The sequence below is a fragment of the Durio zibethinus genome, chromosome 26 (assembly GCF_047325235.1).
Source record: "Durio zibethinus cultivar Kanyao isolate XHJ-2024 chromosome 26, ASM4732523v1, whole genome shotgun sequence".
Taxonomy (NCBI): domain Eukaryota; kingdom Viridiplantae; phylum Streptophyta; class Magnoliopsida; order Malvales; family Malvaceae; genus Durio; species Durio zibethinus.
The window spans coordinates 1,689,783-1,709,016 of NC_143187.1; the positions used below are offsets into that span (position 1 = coordinate 1,689,783).

The 19,234-nt window shown below is 31.5% G+C and overlaps 1 protein-coding gene and 2 pseudogenes across 5 annotated transcripts; 1 reads left to right on the plus strand and 2 right to left on the minus strand.

The window, feature by feature from the left end:
• The first annotated feature begins 3,055 nt into the window (after window positions 1-3,055).
• On the plus strand, window positions 3,056-10,098 carry LOC111274413 (uncharacterized). The gene is made up of 10 exons (XM_022859050.2): window positions 3,056-3,526; window positions 4,058-4,123; window positions 4,262-4,442; window positions 4,611-4,807; window positions 5,169-5,219; window positions 5,333-5,424; window positions 7,419-7,519; window positions 8,720-8,805; window positions 8,886-8,990; window positions 9,633-10,098. Exons 1-10 carry the CDS (start codon window positions 3,176-3,178, stop codon window positions 9,768-9,770), a joined length of 1,368 nt encoding a protein of 455 aa, XP_022714785.2. The 5' UTR covers window positions 3,056-3,175; the 3' UTR covers window positions 9,771-10,098.
• Window positions 10,099-10,912: 814 nt separating this feature from the next.
• LOC111274416 (receptor-like protein 15) lies at window positions 10,913-17,090 on the minus strand (annotated as a pseudogene). The gene is made up of 6 exons (XR_016334361.1): window positions 16,627-17,090; window positions 15,786-15,947; window positions 15,612-15,677; window positions 15,100-15,168; window positions 14,960-14,967; window positions 10,913-13,179 (listed from the first exon to the last, which is right to left on the minus strand). The product of XR_016334361.1 is annotated as a receptor-like protein 15 (transcript).
• On the minus strand, window positions 16,994-19,127 carry LOC149511102 (triphosphate tunnel metalloenzyme 3 pseudogene; annotated as a pseudogene). 3 transcript variants are annotated; one of them, XR_016333955.1, is made up of 3 exons: window positions 18,303-19,127; window positions 17,496-17,571; window positions 16,994-17,009 (listed from the first exon to the last, which is right to left on the minus strand). The product of XR_016333955.1 is annotated as a triphosphate tunnel metalloenzyme 3 pseudogene, transcript variant X3 (transcript). The 3 variants fall into 3 exon arrangements; XR_016333954.1 differs by lacking the exon at window positions 16,994-17,009 and having other exon boundaries at window positions 17,458-17,571; window positions 18,271-19,127; XR_016333953.1 differs by lacking the exons at window positions 16,994-17,009; window positions 17,496-17,571 and adding an exon at window positions 17,999-18,114 and having other exon boundaries at window positions 18,271-19,127.
• Between the last annotated feature and the right edge of the window lie 107 nt (window positions 19,128-19,234).

Sequence of the window (19,234 nt, forward strand, 5' to 3'; positions counted from 1 at the left end):
GCGACGTGGCTATTATCCGAAGTAGACTCCGGACCAACTGATGATTGACACGTTGGTTTGGAGTGAGGTTGGGTCGAATTTTTTTCAAATTTTTAATTTACTCTTATTTCAATTTTTATTATCCTAAATTTTTTACCCGCAATTTCAAACTATAATAATGAGTCGTAGGTAAGCTCCGTGTATTTAATTTATTGAAAAGGTATTATATGCATAAATTTTTTATATTTATTTATTTTATTAAATTTAATATAAAATATAAATATTATATTATAATTTATATTAATATATTAAATATTAAATAAATTTTTTATTTTTATTATATTTAGATATAATTTTTTTAAATTTAAATCATATTATCATTTTTAAATGCTTTACGTATAATTTTTATATGATATCACGTATCCTATTTTAAATTCTTATTTCGAAGTCTTAATATTCTCAAATCCTAATGCCTAAAAGAATGATGAGACAAGAAAGAAATGGAAAGATTTGTCGCTTGGGTTTATCCGAAGGAGAAGAGTAAGTGTAGGGCCGGAATTTAAGATACTCCATTTTTTTTGTACACGCAACATTTTGAGATTAGCTTTTCATTATTATTATCATCATATTATTATATATTAGTCTTAATTTAATGATGGTAAGTTGATGATTAGTAGCAAGTAGCACTTATTAAAATAATTAATCATGGCATTGGTGATTCATAGTGGAAGAAAATTTTGGCTGTTTGGTGGTTAGGGAAGGCTGCTGTCCCTTTTTTTGGTTGGTTTCGGTGGGTGATGGATGGAACAAGGTTTTAGAAATGCTAAAATAATAAAAATTTAAATTTTATTATTTTATTTAATAAAATTTTATATTTTTATTACTTATAAATAATTCTAACGTTTAATTTTTAGTTGTATTTAAAAAAACACTTAATATAAATTAATATTACTTTTGATACAAGTTTTTCTTTGTATATAAATTAAAGATAAAAGTTTATTTTGATATAATAAAAATATAAAAATTTATGTAAATTTTTTTTTTCTAATCTTTAATGTACTTTTTAATATCAATTAACATGCTATTTGTAGTAATATCTTTATAATACATGCAGTAATTTATAGTTTTTGTTATAATTGCATGTTAACTTGTTTAAGATTCAAATTATTCATTGAGCCCAAAAATTTGTTCAAAATTTAAAATGATGGGGACATGAATTTTAAATTAATTAAATATGTTTGAAAGTGACATTTGAATAAGTTTGAAAGTGACATTTAATGTTTAAGTTAAACTTGACCCGAATAATTATTTTATATTTTTAATATTTATAATTATATATTATAAAAATAAATAAATAACTATATTAACACATGCGTATGTATTAATACATATTCTTATATATATTAATTACATTTAAACATTAAATTAAATAAACAAATTATTTTTATACTTTATTTTTTGATTTAATGATTTAATTACAAAATATATATTACATTTTATTATGGTTCACAATCATTGGATTAAAAATTAATATATATGTATAGTAAATTTACTTAAAGGTGAGTAATTGATCGGTTCGGTTTAAAAAAATTAATAATTACTTTAATTAATTTTTATTTAATAAATAATCGAATCGATCAAATATTATTAAGTAACCGATCATAATTGAACTAATTAAAATCAGTTCAGTTTGATCGATTCGATTAAATAATCAATTTTTTTATCTTTTTTTAATTATAAATAATTATTTAATCACAAATTTAATTTAATAAAATTTAAATTCAAGTATCATTTAAATTAAATGATTAAAGAATTTAATAATTTTAACAATATTTTACAAAAAAAATATTTATCTCAATTTTTTTTTTATTTGTAAAAAATTGATTAATTCGATCAGTTCAATTATCAATTTTAAAAATAAAAAATTGATCAAATTAATTAATTTAATTAATTTAAAATTTTGATTATAATTAAAACTGAATAAATCAAATCGATTCAACTGAATTCACTTTATTTCGATCAATTTAATCGATTTAAACCGACTTTTGTTCACATTTAAAAAAAAACTAAAATATTTAAATAGTCAACTTTTTAATCTAGCTTTTATACATGTAGAATATGTGGAATCGACGAACTATATCCTAACAAGTGAAAGGCTCAAGCTTGGCATCAGGACTATAATTACACAAACAATTGTACTTAAAAAAAAAAAAAAACTAAGGACATAATACACTACTAGCTAAAACTTCAAACCATGCAATTTTAACATCAAATGAGAGTTTTTTTTTTTTTAATTTTTTATCATCACTAAAGTTTGATAACAATAAATAAATGTAGATATATTAGGATTTATATTTTATGGCTACATTGAGGCAGAGCTTGAACAAAAATGAGAGAACGACAGAAGCAAAAGGCTGCACAAATTTTTGAGGAACCAAAGCTTAATACTACTTGCATAGAAGTGCAAGATCAATTGATCCATGATTCTAGTTCTATTACCTGGTTGTAAACTAAATATTTCCATGGACTTTTGGTTTGCCCTTTATCTTGGAAAGTAATATTACTTTTGGATGATAATTTAGAAGCCTAATATGAAGTTAGTTTTAGTTGATAAGTTAAGAATGATAAAGATTTGGGTAAGATTGGATTTAAGTTAAATTTTATGAATAATATATAATATTTATGAATTTTTAAAATACGATTTAAATTTGATTTTTTATATAATTTTATTTATATCAAAATTTATCGATTTCATTTGATTCATAGATTTTTAAATTTATTTTTTATATATTATTTTAATATATTTTAGTAATTTTAAATATAAAATAATTATTTTTATTTTATAAAAATTTAAAATATATAAAAATTATAATTAAATTAGATTTCATTTTTTATTTCTTAATTTAAAATTTAATATAAATTTAATATTAAAACTTAATCCGAACTAAATAAAAAAAAAATCCAAATCTAACACTAAAATTTGGAATTGATTTTCGATTTTTTGCATCACTCCTAATGTAACAAAAAAAATCCATTATTTTTGGATGATAATTTAGAGATATCTAAAACCCAGAAACAAAAACCTCCACATTCTACATCCAAAGATAAACCCATTTCTGTCTAACTCTTATCTTCCCTCACTTCTTTGCCCTCTCAATTTCCCTCCCCACAAAAGAACTTACTAACAAACAAAGAAATGGCGATGTTATCAATGGACATAGCCACAACTTTCATCAACTTCACCACTCGTTGCGGTCGCCACCACCGAACCCCGCCTCTCTCCGGAATCAGAACTACGGTTCCTGCTCTCTTCTTCAAATCCACCCCCATCAAAACCCACTCCCTTTCTTCCAAAACCTTGCCTTGTTTGCCTCGCACGATTTTTTCCACCTCCGATTTCTCCAAAGCTAACCGCTGCCGCCGGTTCTCAGTATCTGCCACTGCCACTACGACTCCGCAGAGCGAGGATTCCGATGTTTCTACTAAAATTCCGCCTGATAATCGCATTCCTGCCACCATAATTACCGGCTTTTTGGGCTCTGGCAAGGTAATAATTCATTTTCCAAAGAACAAAATGGTCTTTAAAGTTCAGTATCTTGACTGTTGGGTTTAGCTTGACTCTGTTAATTTTCTGGGTTTTTAGGTTGGTTCGTAGTTTTTACGAATTCATTGGATTTTGGCGTTGGAAATACAAGTAATAGTTGTAAAATGCAAAAAAAAAAAAAAAAAAGGTTACCTCTGGCTCTGGTGGAAAAGCTATAGGAATAATTACAAGTCTGTTATTTGTGGCTTATAGGATATTATTAAGCACGTTCAATTTAGGAGTTCTGAATTATTCTTGTAATGGGTGCTAAATTAACATATGAAAAGTTGCCTTTTTTCGATTAAAATTCAATTTAATTGATAACATACTCTACAAAGTCATTCAACAATGCTGACTGTTGTGCACCTATTTGTCGCTTGTTAATAAAAATTTGCATTTCTTCTTTTGATAGGAATTCAGCTTCTCTGTTCAAGTTACTGAAAATTGAATCAGTTGGCTGGTTGTTTTGATATGTTTTTTTGTGTTGCTCAACAGACAACATTACTCAATCACATCTTGACTGCAGATCACGGGAAGCGCATAGCAGTGATAGAGAATGAGGTATGGAGTTTGATTCCCTTTAACACTATTTGCTTGACGCAATGGCAATAAATGATTCATAATAGTTAGTCTTTTGGAAAATCATTAGTGTGGGTAAGCTATTAATGTAATTTAATTTTTGCAATTTGAACATTTCAGTATGGTGAAATAGACATCGATGGCTCTCTTGTTGCTACTAAAGCTGCTGGGGCTGAGGACATAGTCATGCTCAACAATGGCTGTCTCTGCTGTACTGTAAGGGGTGATCTTGTGAGGATGATTGCAGAGCTAGTCAATAAGAAGAAAGGGAAATTTGACCACATTGTCATTGAGACTACAGGTAGGAATTTTCTCAATGACCTATGAAAAATTATAAAAGAGAATAATTATTTTTTTTCTATTTTTTTAATGTATTGTGGCATGTGGTATGTTTCTGACTTTTTACCTTAGTTTGAGAACGAGAAGTTATTATATTTGCTTCTTTTACATTCCATATTTACCTTTTCAGGATTGGCAAATCCAGCACCGATCATTCAGACATTTTATGCTGAGGATCAGGTTTTCAATGAAGTAAAGTTAGATGGTGTTGTTACTTTAGTTGATGCCAAACATGCTGGTTTTCATCTGGATGAGGTCAAACCAAAAGGAGTGGTCAATGAGGCAGTTGAGCAAATTGCTTACGCTGACCACGTTATTGTAAACAAGGTACTTATGATAACCTTATATGTGATGTGCAGTGCACTCTGTTAGGCGTTAGTCAGGATCATTTCAGAACATTATATTCTAAAAAGATTGAACTTGTTTAATTCTCTTGAATTTTGACTCAAATATTTACCTGATATTGTGGCTACCACATATGTCTGATTTTCTTGAAACAACTTTGAACTTCACTACATCATTTCAAGAAACAGAGCTTCCTTCATTTTTCTGAATCTATGGTTCTTTAAATCCACATCAACCAGATGTTGTTCATAGAACTCTTATAGGATATATTTAAAGACTTTAGCTTATCATTTAAAATTGTTTCTCTAATGCTAGCTGATATGATTATTTGTACTTTTGTTAGACTGATCTTGTTGGTGAGCAGGAAATTACTTCCTTGGTTAAAAGGATAAGGGTGCGTTTTCTGCTTTTTTATTATTAATAATTTTGTTGCAGCTTAGGATGCCCTTAGTTACTACTTGTTTATTTTGCGTAGTTCTGATTGAAGATGGCATTGCTTGCATGCAGAACATTAATCGTATGGCTCATCTCAAGCGTACAGAGTTTGGAAAAGTTGACTTGGAGTATGTTCTTGGAATTGGAGGCTTTGATTTGGAGAGGTTGTTTTTGCTCTCATTTAGTAGTTCCATTGTTGGTGAAGGAAATTATTATAGTAATTATTACTAGTATTGCTTCTTTTTTTTTTTTGTTCATCACCATCATCTTCTTTTGCTGTTGAGCGAGAAGTGTTCATCCACTCCTTGATTTGGCCTTAGAACTGCCATCTGAACTTCTTTTCCATTTTGAGATATTATTTCATTGAATTCAGCCTGTTGTACACCATTTTGGTGGTACACTGCATCATGGATGGTAAAATCAATGTTTCCATTAATCTCATCAATTTTCCTTTTATCTGTTTCTTCCTTTCCCTTTTCTTTGAAAAAAGGGAAGGGGAGAAGGGAGGAGGGGAGTGGGAAAGCTTGATAAGTTTGAAATGTTTCTTTAATCCTTTACTTTTTATATCTCGTTTTACCTTATTGGAAAATAGCTTGACAAACATCCCTCTGTATGATGTATTATCTGTGAACCCTATGTCTTAAATATGTGTTTTCCAGGTGCGGAATGCTCTAAATTGTCTGTCATTGATCTCTTGTTTCCCAGCAACATTGGATAATATTATATTGCATATTATTTTGGTATCATTCTTTTCAATCCATTGTTTTGCCACTCGTGCTCGTATGAAAAGTGACATTGAAATTCTGCTTAAGCCTTTTTAGAAGAAAACTTTGATTCAGAATGGGGGTTTTGTCAACCCTTATGTTGAGATTTTTATGCTCTGGTATCTGAGGAAGATTTCATTAGACTTTCATGTCATTTATCCTTATTTGATTAATTTATGACCTGTTTTGCTGAGAGAGTTAAGAATGTCAGACAGCATCTAGGAACTGCTTATTTGAGTGGGCCTCTCAAGAATGTACAGATAGGATGGTGGAAAGGTTATTTGCCAGCCTTTTTTATGTTTAGATGTCTACTTTGGTGTATTATAGTGATTTTAATGTCTAGCTGTCCATCTCCTTAATTTTATGATTAGTTGAGAATTATTGCTTCTAAGTGCTGACCTCTTTAAGAAATGGCATACGTTGCTTTCTTCTGTTTGGCATTGCAGTAACTTGTTGGCTTTGGTTTTAATGGATGGATATGGAATGTGCTCCCCCTGCATTAGAACCTTTGCAACTGTTTTTTCATGTCAGGATAGATTTATCTAGATCACTTCTCTTGGTTTTCTCAGAGGGATAAGAAAGAAATATAATATGATTTTATAATGAGCAGGATTACACTTTTGAAACCCCATGTCATCTCTCTTAACAAGGGAGGACTGAGAAGGGGGTTCAGGACAATAGGAGGAGATGCATCTCAGTTGAATACAGTAAATTAGAATGGATTAAGTTACTGCAGGTTTCATGTTTCCAATTTTAGTGTCTAAGTTTGCTTCTGTAGTGGCTGATTAGCTTTTGAACTTCGAGTATGCTATCAAGTTGTTTACAATTGCTCATAGATTTATCTTTTGTTGTTGGGTAATACTTTTTGGAACTCATTCTTGGTAGTACCTCACATTATTCAGATAAGAGTGATGGATTATATCCATCTCGCTATCATTGGTTTTTTGCACAGGGAGAAAATGAAAAAAAGAGCATTTGATGACAAGGGGAATAATTACCCATATCAAAGCCCTGTGATACATGGATTTAAACTTCTTATTTTTGGTTCAGGCTATTGCTTTTATAGACCTGTCCTGTAACATTTGTCTAGTGATCAGATTGGCAACCTCTTGGTGCCTCTATACAACCCTTGCCCACCAAAAAACCTCTGTCTCTAGTTTACTTTTGGTTTTTCAACAAAATCAGAAACTTCTAGACTGTCTTCCCTGGATTGGTTGGGTTGTTCATGCTTACGGTTTCCTGTAGGCCATATGTAGTTTCATCCGTGACAATGGCATTATGAGGACTTATTATTATTGATGATTGTCCATTTACTTGGAATTCTTGGCTGTTCATCACCCCCTAAATTTTTGGTTGTTGAATGTTGATCTACTTTTTTGTTTAAATCTTGCCAGGATTGAGAGTTCTGTCAATGATGAAGGTGCAAAGGAAGATCATGCTCACCATAGCCATGATCATGATAATCATCATCACGATGAACATGACCATAAACATGGTAACTTTAGTTTTTATGATACCAAATAGTTATTTTGCACATGTTTTAAATGTTTTCTTCATTTATTTCATGTTTGTCTTTATTAGCAGTTGTATTTTTCACAGTTTATATTATCCTTGAAGACTGGTATTTGGTTTAATTTTGTTTTTAATAATCATTTGGATTGCTTTCTTGTTATAATATTCAGTATGCTTTGTTGTTTATATCCTTTCTTTTCTAAGTGATGTCTAATTGTAATTTCTGATTTGCATATAGATAGAAGCCTTGCTTTGTGCTTTAATTACAATCTAATAAATACTAAATGTTGAATACTGAATAATGATGATATGAGATCTTAATGTTTCACAATAAATTGTGACTCATGGCATCCCCTGTTGACTTAATGATTAAATAGGTAGTTGTTGGACAAACAAATTGATATATGTGGTGGAAGATGCTCAGAGCAAGAATAAGTTTAAACTTATGCTGAGTTGTCAAATTGCTAAAGACATAATCAGCTATAAAGAATCCTCTGGCTAGTTGACACTTTTGTTACCACCTAATTTGTTGCTCTCTCAAGCGATACAAAATGTTCATATGGGGTGGCCATAAGATAGGCAGATTCACCTTTTCAAATCTGGCCACCTGAAACCTGAACATGTGAAATTCTGGTTTGATGGGGATTTGGCACTTGAGCAATGACATATTGATGCTTTTTGCTAAGATCTAAATCTGAAGTTTTTGGTTTGAAAGAAATGGTAAGGTTTTAGAAGATCAAGAAGAAATGAGATTAGGTTATTAGCAGTATGTGGCACTTGCTCATTTCTATAATGATTCAGAGTCTGAAGCTTTCTTTCATACTACTGGTTATTGATATTGCCAACAAGCTTTATCTTGTGGGAACTAGAGCTCACAAAATAAAATATTGTAGCTTTCCTTGCTACACAAATAGTCCTGATAATAACCCTTTGTCCTTTTGCTGTGAATTTCTTACCTTGGTTTGTCATTAGTTACTAAGCTTAGGCTAGTGATTTAGGCTGTCATCTTTCATTTTTCTTTCCTCTACCCTATTTTTGGGCCTTCTTATATTTTGTTCTTCATTGGCAAGGGGATTTGACTGTGGGTATGCATGCTTGCTAAGTTTACAAATATCTTATCAGCGGGTTGAATCTGTACTCTTCTACTTATAGTGAAGCTAACATTTGGCACTTACATATGCAGACCATCATCATTCTCATGATCATACTCATGATCCAGGGGTTACCTCTGTCAGCATAGTGTGTGAAGGCAGCTTAGATCTTGAGAAGGTTGGTTTTAAAGCATACTCTACCCTCCAGCTTATTTTGTTTTTGTCATGGGTTGAGATACTTCCACTATTTTCTTGCAGGCTGACAGATGGCTAGGCACATTGTTGTTGGAACGTAGTGATGACATTTATCGGATGAAAGGCCTTCTTTCTGTTAAGGGCATGGATAAGAGGTTTGTCTTTCAGGTGAGCAAAATGCCATTTTCATTTATCTGGTTATATTCTTATCATCTGCTGTACTGACTTGTCAATTGAGAACCTATCATCCTATTATATATTCTTCCCAGTTTCCATCCTAATAATGTATTAAATTGCCTTATTTCCTAGTGTCTTTATCACCTTCTTCTCTCTTGTTTTTAGTTCCTTCATAACCTTGACTCTTGCTAAGTTAATCTTCATTGAAAATGATTGTGGCTGATATAATTTCTCGTGGAACACTGAGATGAAAGATGTTCCTGCTTAGTGTTCCCTGCATAATGACTTCCTGAAACCAGTCATCTGTGCTTTTAACTATACTAGTCCTAGTATGTTAAGCGCCTCGCTGTGATGGTGTCTCACCAACTCGGTCTCTCTTTTATTATTATTTTAAATGGAGTTTGAACTTTATGTAACTGGGGAACCTAAATCCTTTTTGGCCCTCTCCTTTTCCTCTTTCTAAATAAAGCTTGCATGGTGAGGAAACTGACATATGCCCTTTGACCCTTTTTTTTGTCTATTTCTTTTGAAAATGATCAGTTGGCAGTTGTGTATGTGCAATGAAGGGTTAGATTCAGTTATTTATTTTGTTGAGATATTCTTGAATTGGGTTTTCATTTTGCAAATGAACAGGGAGTTCATGACTTATTCCAAGGTTCACCGGATCGGCTATGGGGTGCAGATGAACCAAGAGTAAACAAGATTGTATTCATTGGGAAGAACTTGAATGCAGAGGAATTGGAGAAGGGTTTTAAATCTTGTTTACTATGATCACTCAATAAAACCATTTTGACCTTACATAACCTGGCTCCTCTCCTTTCCTTTCGATTTACGAATATAAAAAATTTGTGAATATGTAAGGGAAGGGGTCAGGTACTTGCCGATGTATCTGCTAATAGTCATAGAGAACTATGATATAAGAGATGTTTAATTGATGCCAGTTTTAAAACAGCACTTTGTTGAGAATAATGTCATTTTACTCTCCAGTTTTTGCCAGAGAAAATGGGTTGACATCAATTATGTAAGAAACGTGAAACTGCAAGGGCACTCTGAGTTTCCATAGGTGCTATTTATATTAAAATTTGCTTTTTTATTTATATATTAGAAGTTTTTGAGCATAAATAGAATTTTATTTATTTATTTATTTATCTGAATTTATTCATTTTTCAATTTAAAAAAAATTTTACTTTCAAATTTATAAATTTGTCATTCACTTGTCTTACATAGTAATTTTTTTCGTACAACTACTTTAAAAAGATGATATATAGTAAATTTGAAATTAAAATTTCAGCATTTGCAAAGAGGAATCTTTTTTTTTTTTTTGTAAAATAATAATAATAATAATTGTAATAATAAAATTTGAGTGTTTGCTCAATGTGTGATTTTGGGTGCACAAGATCACTAGTACGCATGTTACTTAATTTCCTTAAATTCTCTTCAGTACACACGTTTTAATTAAGATAATATTCAGAAGTTTAATATCACAGTAAGCAAATCCTTTGGCATGAAGAAAGCGTAGCCCTTTGAGGATCAATCTTGTGTATCTTCTAGCATCGGATTATATCATGTTTCCACCGCTTTTCCTAACCTGATCAGCCAAGCTTCCTTTATCAGCGTTCTCCACGAACAAGTTATACAACTCCTCACCATTCTCAATCGTGTAATCATCGCCGAAACATGGGATGATGTGCGGGCTAAAACCAAGTTGACCAAGCACTTCCTCGTCGTTCTTGAGAGAATCAGAGTTGAGGAATGCCACCGGATACATTGTTGTTGGAAATGTCTTGGAGTTCTACTTGCCTCCGATCTTCCCACTGAAAACGTTGTCTTTCAAATATATGAACGTAGTCCACAAGCAAAAGACATGCCTTAACAAGAAGATGAAAACTAGAGTAGGCAGCAATCACCAAAAATAATTAAAAATATAAAACTAGCATTGATATTGGATAGACAGGATAATGAGGACAAAATTATGTTCCTTCAATTCCAGCAAAATTAATGAGGTAGAATATATATTCCATTTTTTTTCAAAACTTTTTTAAACATAAATCAATAATCCAATCAATATGGTGAAACCAGAACCTGCGCCAATTTGGGTTAATACAAAGAACTGCTGCTAATGCCAACAGAACCACAACATAGGATGGAGCGAAAGTCCAATAAAAACTATCCATATCCATAACAGTCTGATCGCCGTGATATTCTTCTTCAACTTGCACTGATGATTCAATTCTGGTGCAACTCTTCCCAATGAGGGATCCACAAAGACCTGGATTACCTACATAACTACTGTCAGAGAACGTTGAAAATTGACCTTGGTCGGGAGTCAAACCAGACAAGTTGTTGTATAACACATTGAAAACTGATAAAAAGTGTAGCTCGATGAGCTGATGAGGGATTTGGCCGCTCAAGCTGTTGTTTGATAGGACTAGGCTTTCTAATTGTTTGAGACCAGAGAACCTCTCAGGTATAGATCCTGACAAATGATTATGTGATAAATTCAATGCATAGATGTTTTGGAGCGCTCCAATTTCTGGTGGAATTTCACCATTCAATTCATTGCATGATAAGTCCAGCCCGGACAGTAGTGAAGAATCTCACCCTTGTAGGAGTAATATCTACTCTTTGTTCTGATCTCCACTGCTGCTTGTCGATCTGTTATCCAATTACCACGAATGAAAGACTCCAGCTTGAGACTGCAACTATAATAATTCACCAAGGTTAATGCCTAAATCAAGGCGGGAAATAGAGACCAGAATCGAAAATCCTTCCTCTTCCAACACAATTGTTTTGTTTTTAAAGCATGAAGGTATACACCCATTAAGCCGGTTATGTGAAAGATCCACGATACCAAGTTGAATTTTACACAAGTGGCTAGGAATTTGACCTTGGAAATCATTTCCTCCCAACAGAAGAGCACGGAGCTATGAGAGTCCAGTTATCCACAGTGGAATATTTCCTGAAAATTTGTTATCGCTTAGATCAAGAATCTCTAATTGGGAGCTTTTAGGCACATCTGGAGGAAACCGAATGAGATCATTCCCTTGCAAATAAAGGAATTCCAATGATGTCATATTGAGCAAAAATGGCATGGCCCCAGACAATCTATCCTCAGAGAGGTCCAAAACTTGAAGGTATCTTGATTGCAAAATTCAACCGGGATCATACCTTCAAGAAGGTTACTTCACATTGAAAGAACTATGAGATAATTGAAGCTATCAATCCAATGAGGAATTTCACCTGATGCATTATTGTTGGAAATATCCAAGACTTGCAACATTTTGTTGTTTGAAAGCTTCTGGCCAATCTTCCCGCCCAAGAAGTTGTTGTTCAAATATAAACAAGACAGCTTGGTCAAGTTCATATACTCTGGAATAATTTCTCCATAAAAATTGTTATCTGATAGCTTCAAAAACGTCATAGTGGTACAATTTGTGAGTAAACTTCTTGGTAATTCACCTAAGAAATCATTGTCAGACAAATCCAAAAACGATAATTCTTTCATCTCACCAATTGAAGAAGGAACATTCCCTTCAAAACTGTTTGTCGACATATTTATGTAGACTAGTTTTGGAAGGACTATACCAACATTCTCAGGTAGGTGACCGGAAAACATGTTTTCTGAAATCTGGAGATGAACCAAATCATGTGTGAAGTTGAAAAAAGGAAGAGCTCCTGAGAAAAAATTCTTCATCAGATTAATACCTTGTAACTTTGAGTTGTTATGCAGCAACCAAGTGGGGAAACTTCCAACCAAGTTATTACGAGAGATATCAATGAATCTCAAGTCATGTTGGTACAGAAGAAAATTTGGGATGGTTTTAGTTTTCATGTTTAAGTTGCAACCGCTTAACCTGAGGACCTTCAATTGAAATGATGGGATCCAAGGAAAACTTTCAATTTCTACTTGGAACAAATTGGTTTCTGATGAAAGCCTGAGTACCTGGAGCTTTGAAAGATCAGTTAATAAACTGGGTGAGACTGAACCTTCAAAATAGTTGCCACAAAGTGACAAATACTCAAGAAATGTAAGGTTAGCTATATTAGAAGGAATGTTCCCACTCAATGCATTGTAGGATAGATCAAGAACTTGAAGGTTGGTCAAGTTGCTAAATAGACACTGTGGAAGCCGACCACTGAACAGATTTGAACTGACATCCAACTGGAGGAGGTTCTTTAACTAACATATTTCCGTAAAAATAAATAGAGTTGCAAGTGAAAATTTTGAAAAGAGATCACAATTCAAAAAGCTAATTTTTGTTCGATTTTATACACATACACACACACACACACACATATATATATATATATATAATTCAGGATGTTTGCCTGAATTTTTTCTAATTATGGAGAAAAAATAATCAAATCCAACAATTTGAATGGAAAGATACATGACATGAGCTAGCTCTTATATTTAGGGGGCAACATTGTTTGAGTTTTTTTTTTTTTTAAATTTTTTTTCAAATAAATTGCTATATATCATATAAAGATTAAGTATTCTTATATGTTATGTAATTTTCTCCACTAAAACCAAAATAATTATTATTTAAATGTATAATTAGTTTTTTTACAATATCTTTCCATCGTATTATGATTTATTCATGTAACTTTGCAACAATTCACGTTTTAAAAAAATGAGTGAATCGTTTAGGCTAAACCTCAATTTCATTCATTATATATAGGTAATATATTATATCATTCATATTTACTAATCTTAGTATTCATGGAATGTATCTATAGATTCTTGAAAATATTTTTGTATATATTAAAAAATATTCTACATTTCTGTTTCTTATGCAGTGCATGGGTACAAAGAATAAAATTATTGTATTCTTTTGTTTTCACTCAAGAAAAAAAAATAAAAAGAAAACCAAGTGTTTAATGAAAATTAGGTAAAGTTTAATATTATAATTAAAGAATTTGACAAAAATTAAGCTGGAATCAAGTGGAAACAAATTGAAACTTCAAATTGAAAAAGTCAAGAGGGTCATGGGTTTTGGAGAGAAATCATAGGCCAATGAACAAAAATATTCATGCAGTTTTATGAGAATTTTAATTATATGATTTGTCGACGAAAGGTTGGATTTTTAATTTTAATAATTAATATTTAAGTTTTGGTAGTTTTAAATATTAAAAAATTAATATTTAGGAAATTAAGTTTTTGGTCACAAATTTATTTCAGTACTCTTGCCTTAAATTTTAAAGTCAAATGATAGAAAAAAATAAATAAATAAATAAAAAGTACATCTAATGGTCTATCGGCATATCTGCCTTTACATGTTAATTTTTAAGTCGTTTTAGCTAAGATTCTTTTATGGGTTTTAATATTGTAGTATTTTTCAGTAATTAATCATGGTTTGTGTGGAAGCATGAGAGGAGGGAAATATGTTTTATCTTATTAAAAAAGTTTATTTATTAATAAACTATTAAATTGTTTAGCTGTTGTCCTGGCCTCAGTAAATTTTGTGTTAGAACACTTACTTACATTTTGAATGCCATAATAGCTATAAAATATAAATGGACTTTGGTTCAAGTGATAAATTTTTTTATTATTATTATTTGAGTTTGAATTTGTTGTCAGATGCTGAAAAAAAAATCTTTTTATGAATTTATTAGATCTAAAATAAATAAATAAATAAATTTATTTGAGTCAATAAAAAAATATATCGAGTGAAATTCAATAATCATTTACGCAAAGAAAAAGAAAAGATTAAACTCATTTTAGTATTTTTTTTAATTTAATAAATCAATCGTGGAAAAAAGAAACTAGAAAATGTTGGTATACTTTTTAATTTACTTATGAAAGAGAATATTAATCAAAAGTAATTTTGCTTTTAAGTAAATTTTAATTTAATTATTATTTTTTTAATTTTTTTTTTCAAAAACATACATATCAAAGTTTTTCCACTAATTTTTTTTAGATTTAATTGGTATTTTCTTAATTTGGGTTCATTTCAAACCTCATTTACTAAATCAATTTGGTTTTTAAATGGAGAATAACTTTGATTTCATAATGAGAAAAAAAAAAAAAAAACATTGTTAAGCATTTGATAGTTGAGAATGCACATTGCAGATTAAAAGAAATTAGAGATGTACGTACCTTCCATGGTGTCATTGAAGAAATTATCACTTAGATCCAAGCCTTTCAAGTGCTTCAACTTCATTAATTCTATTTACAAAAATAAAAAATCAAAAGAAGGATCACATCTTTTTTCTTATAAAATAAAAGAAGAAAGATTTAGTGAGAAATATAGATTCTATAATTCTGTTTAGTTGATATTAATCAATTCACATATTCGTATCATATAAAATACTAAAAATTCATATATTCATATTATATTTTACATAAAAATTTCATATCATAAATAATATTAAGTAAAATATCAAAAATTAACTATTGATGCCATGTTTCGGTGCTATGCCGGCACCAAGCTCTAATGTGTTCCGGTATTAGTCAATGGTGCAAATTAATGATTTGATAAAATGAAAATCGAAACACTTAGTTGTGAAATTTTTTATATGTATCATATCATAAACAAAATATATAGTTCAGAAATTAAATTGAATATTAATTAAAAAATAAATATGTGTTCATTAGTTACGCTTACGCACCTTTTACAGGGAACTTGCCATGGAATCTATTAGAGCTAACATCCAAATATTCCAAATTTACTAAATCTGCTCCAAGAACGAAATAAAAAATGTTATCAAGTACTATATTAGAATTAAATAACCGTATTGAATCTCCAGGGACAGGAAAATACAAAGGAGAATTAAACCACATACATTGTACAGGAAAAGAGCTTCCTTCCATGTAATTAGAACCCAGATTCAAAGTCTTGAGTGATTTTAGTTCTCTTATAAACGAGAAGATACTAGTATCAAATGAATTATCACTTAGATTCGACCTCTCCAGCTTCTTGAAACTTCGGAAACCTTCTTCATAACCTGCAAGATATAAGGTGCAATTAAATTGTAAATTATGTACTCAAAATTGATCTATTCCAATTTTTTAACTCAGAGAAATATGATTTCTCGGACATAAAAAAAAAGAGGTGCCTTGTACCAATATTTTTATATGGCTGATTTTTAAAATATTTGATTTAATAATTAATGCATGTATATTGTTTATTCAAAAAACAAAGTTTGAATCCGATCCTTTTGAATCAAAATCGTATTTTTTCTTTTTCAATAAGTTCAAATAGAATATAATCTGATTCCAAAACTTAATTTAATTTATTTATGTAATCAAACTTAAAAGATGATATTCAACAAGTTTGAAATTTAAAAATTTATATTTAATACATTATCAATGTATATATTCTATATACTGTTAGTAAATTAGATTATGTCACATCATTAATGAGCAAATATCAACCCTTAAAATAATATACAAAAATTAATATTTTTTTTAAAAATTTATTTATTAATAAAATGTCATCATCTGATTCACTTTATTAATAAGACGACATAATCTTATTTTTTAATAATGTATAAAATTTATACACTAATCATGCATTAAATATAAATCCGAAATTTAAATTTCAACTATTATAATTTTTTTTATCTTCAAACTGTCATCTTCTTTGTTAAAAAAAAAAAAAATAGTTTATTATAGTAAATAAACGTACCTTCATTCGAAACCCAACCAGCAAATCTATTGAAAGACAATCAAGGCTCACCAGTTCTTCAAAAGCATGAAACAAAGAAAAATTAAGAATGCCGCTTCGACCATAAGGAAAAGGATAACAAGGCCTCACATAGAAGAGTTGGAGCTCCATCACTCGCCCAGTGGTGGCATCGCACTTAACCCTCTCCCAGTCGCAACAGTCACTCTTATTGTCGTTAACATCCCATAGAATTAGACTATCATCTGGATACTTGTCCAATGTTTTTATGAAGGCTTTGAACTCTACCAAAGCCATTCTTTCCTCTTCCAGGCAACCTCTCATCCCATATATTTGAACCAAAACTGCCACGACCCACAACCACAAGTAATCAACGACGACCCTTCCCATTGGAAGATTACAATGCAATAATTTCCAAGTATTAGTTTGAGCAATTCGAGCAAGATTGCATAGCATTACTACTTATAGAATATATAGTAGCTAGGCATATAGGGACGGATACATGATCTTTTATTCGAATATTCACTTATAATGTATATAAAAAATCATCGTGAATTTATCCATTATGTCAACAAAAAGATGTCAAAAAAAAATTGAAAGTGTTTTTTCATTCGGAATTCGTCCAATATAACCAGGATAGCAACTGGGAAGGATACAATGAATCACATTTGCAATGAACATGGAGGAACACATTTTTGGAAAGATTGAATGCAACATTTCAGTAAAACAACAAGCTTGTCCATGAATGAATATGATGTTTTGATTTTGCAAAATGTTGTTAGGAAAAGAAGCCTCATGCAATCTTCATGATAAGAGAACTGATGGTCTTACCTCTAAGCTCTGCACCAAAATTGTCCTAAATCAGTACCTGAAATCTCTTGTAGCACTTGTGTTTTCCGAGCAAAACTGCAATAATGATCTCTGGTCTCAACTGGGCCGGAAATCTGCAAAACATACGTCCTTCATACCCCCAAAAATAACCAATTAATCCAAATAATCTTATGATATAGTTACATAGCAGGATCAAGCATTTTTCCTTAGTATCTTGTTTGGCCCGCTTATCACTTCCCACGAGTTATAAATGAATGAAAATGAAACGCTTTCAAAACAGTAACATGATGAAACGTATTGAGTCTTCTAAAATAGCATATGAAGTACAATCATGAACCAATTTAGCAATGTTTGAACAATAAAGGAGCATGGCATTTGTGACAGGAAAACTTCAAATATCTGAAAACCTCAAATATTTTCCCTTTAAATTTCTTATACCTTGAAAATTTTTGAAACTATAGTGACATAAAAAAAGGAATATTCACCATTAGCATCAAGAAAATATAATCAGAATAGTAACCTATAAAGAGTAAATCCTACATCACTGGTCAAAAAATTAGCAAATACTTCAAGTGAATGCTCGTTGTTCTGCATTGAGCCACGCAAACCAAAATGTAAAATCACAACCAAACTTCCTCTCAAATGAGCATTTCAACCTGTCATGAGAAGCAAGTCAAGTAATGAAAGAAACAATTTGTATCCACAACCCAAGTAAAATGAGAACAAATTCCCACTCATTGTAAACTAAATTCCACATAAACATAAATTCTTAAACACAATGGATAAAAATAGAACAGATTCTCAAAAATTACCATTAAAATTAATATTTATGCAAATACATTACTTTTCCACTCCACTCATTCAGGCAACTTCCCTGACAAAAAAACAGCGAACTTGTTAACGTCAGAGTACTCATAATCAATCCCATTATCTGTCAAAAGCCCTTCAATCAACTTCTTATCACGTTCAGGCTCTTTACTCTCACACTCAATCTCATAACTAACACCAAAATCATAAATAGTTTCATCAAGTTCCAACTTCAGCCCTTTCCAATCATAAAGCCCCCTCACATTCCTAAACCCTCCTAAGCAAACCAAATCATCAACCCCAAATTCACCCTTCACTCTTTTCATTATTTGGGAAGAGCTAATCAAGTCCAACAAGCCTCTTGGTTCGGTCAAGAAAGAGCGGGCGAGTGATGGGTCGATGGGCTCTTCGTGTTCTTCGACTTGGCTAATGCCTTGGGAGAGTTTGGGCTTGGATTTGAGGGAGAGGATGGAGTAAGAGTCGAGGTTGTAGAAGCGGAGACGGAGGGCGGCGTTGTTGGAAGCGAGAGTGGAGTTCGGGGTGTCGAAGAAGATGTTTTCTTGGATGAGAGTTTTGGTGTGGAATGGGGTGAGGAGATTAGAGAGTTTCTGGTGAGAGTTAGAGTTTGGGAGCCGCAGTTTCACTTCTACTTCCATTTGGGTTTTGGAAGTGAGGGAAAAGTAGGAAATTTTGGTGCTATTGATTTGGTGTAGTTTTGTTTTGTTCCAAGCTCTTGGAAACCGGCGTTTCAGCATTGTCGGGGTGGATGTAACATGCGTTTGGATGGATTTAGCTTTAGCCTCAACCTCAGATTGGTGGATAAGATGTCAAAGAAAGAACCGACCCGAGTGCTAATGGAGCGAATTGATCTGAAAATTTGTTCAAGTTTGGTCAGATTTTGCCATCGGACTATAGTTTGGTTAAGCATCCGGCCCGCTTTCTCAGGCTAGATCGGGCTTGACAAATGAC

Excerpts from the sequence above, each read along its gene's own strand:
- LOC111274413 (XM_022859050.2), top strand. The coding sequence starts at position 3,176 with ATGGCGATGTTATCAATGGACATAGCCACAACTTTCATCAACTTCACC. Across the intron at positions 4,443-4,610 it reads CATTGTCATTGAGACTACAG|GATTGGCAAATCCAGCACCG; the intron begins GTAGGAATTTTC and ends TTACCTTTTCAG. Across the intron at positions 5,425-7,418 it reads GGAGGCTTTGATTTGGAGAG|GATTGAGAGTTCTGTCAATG; the intron begins GTTGTTTTTGCT and ends AAATCTTGCCAG.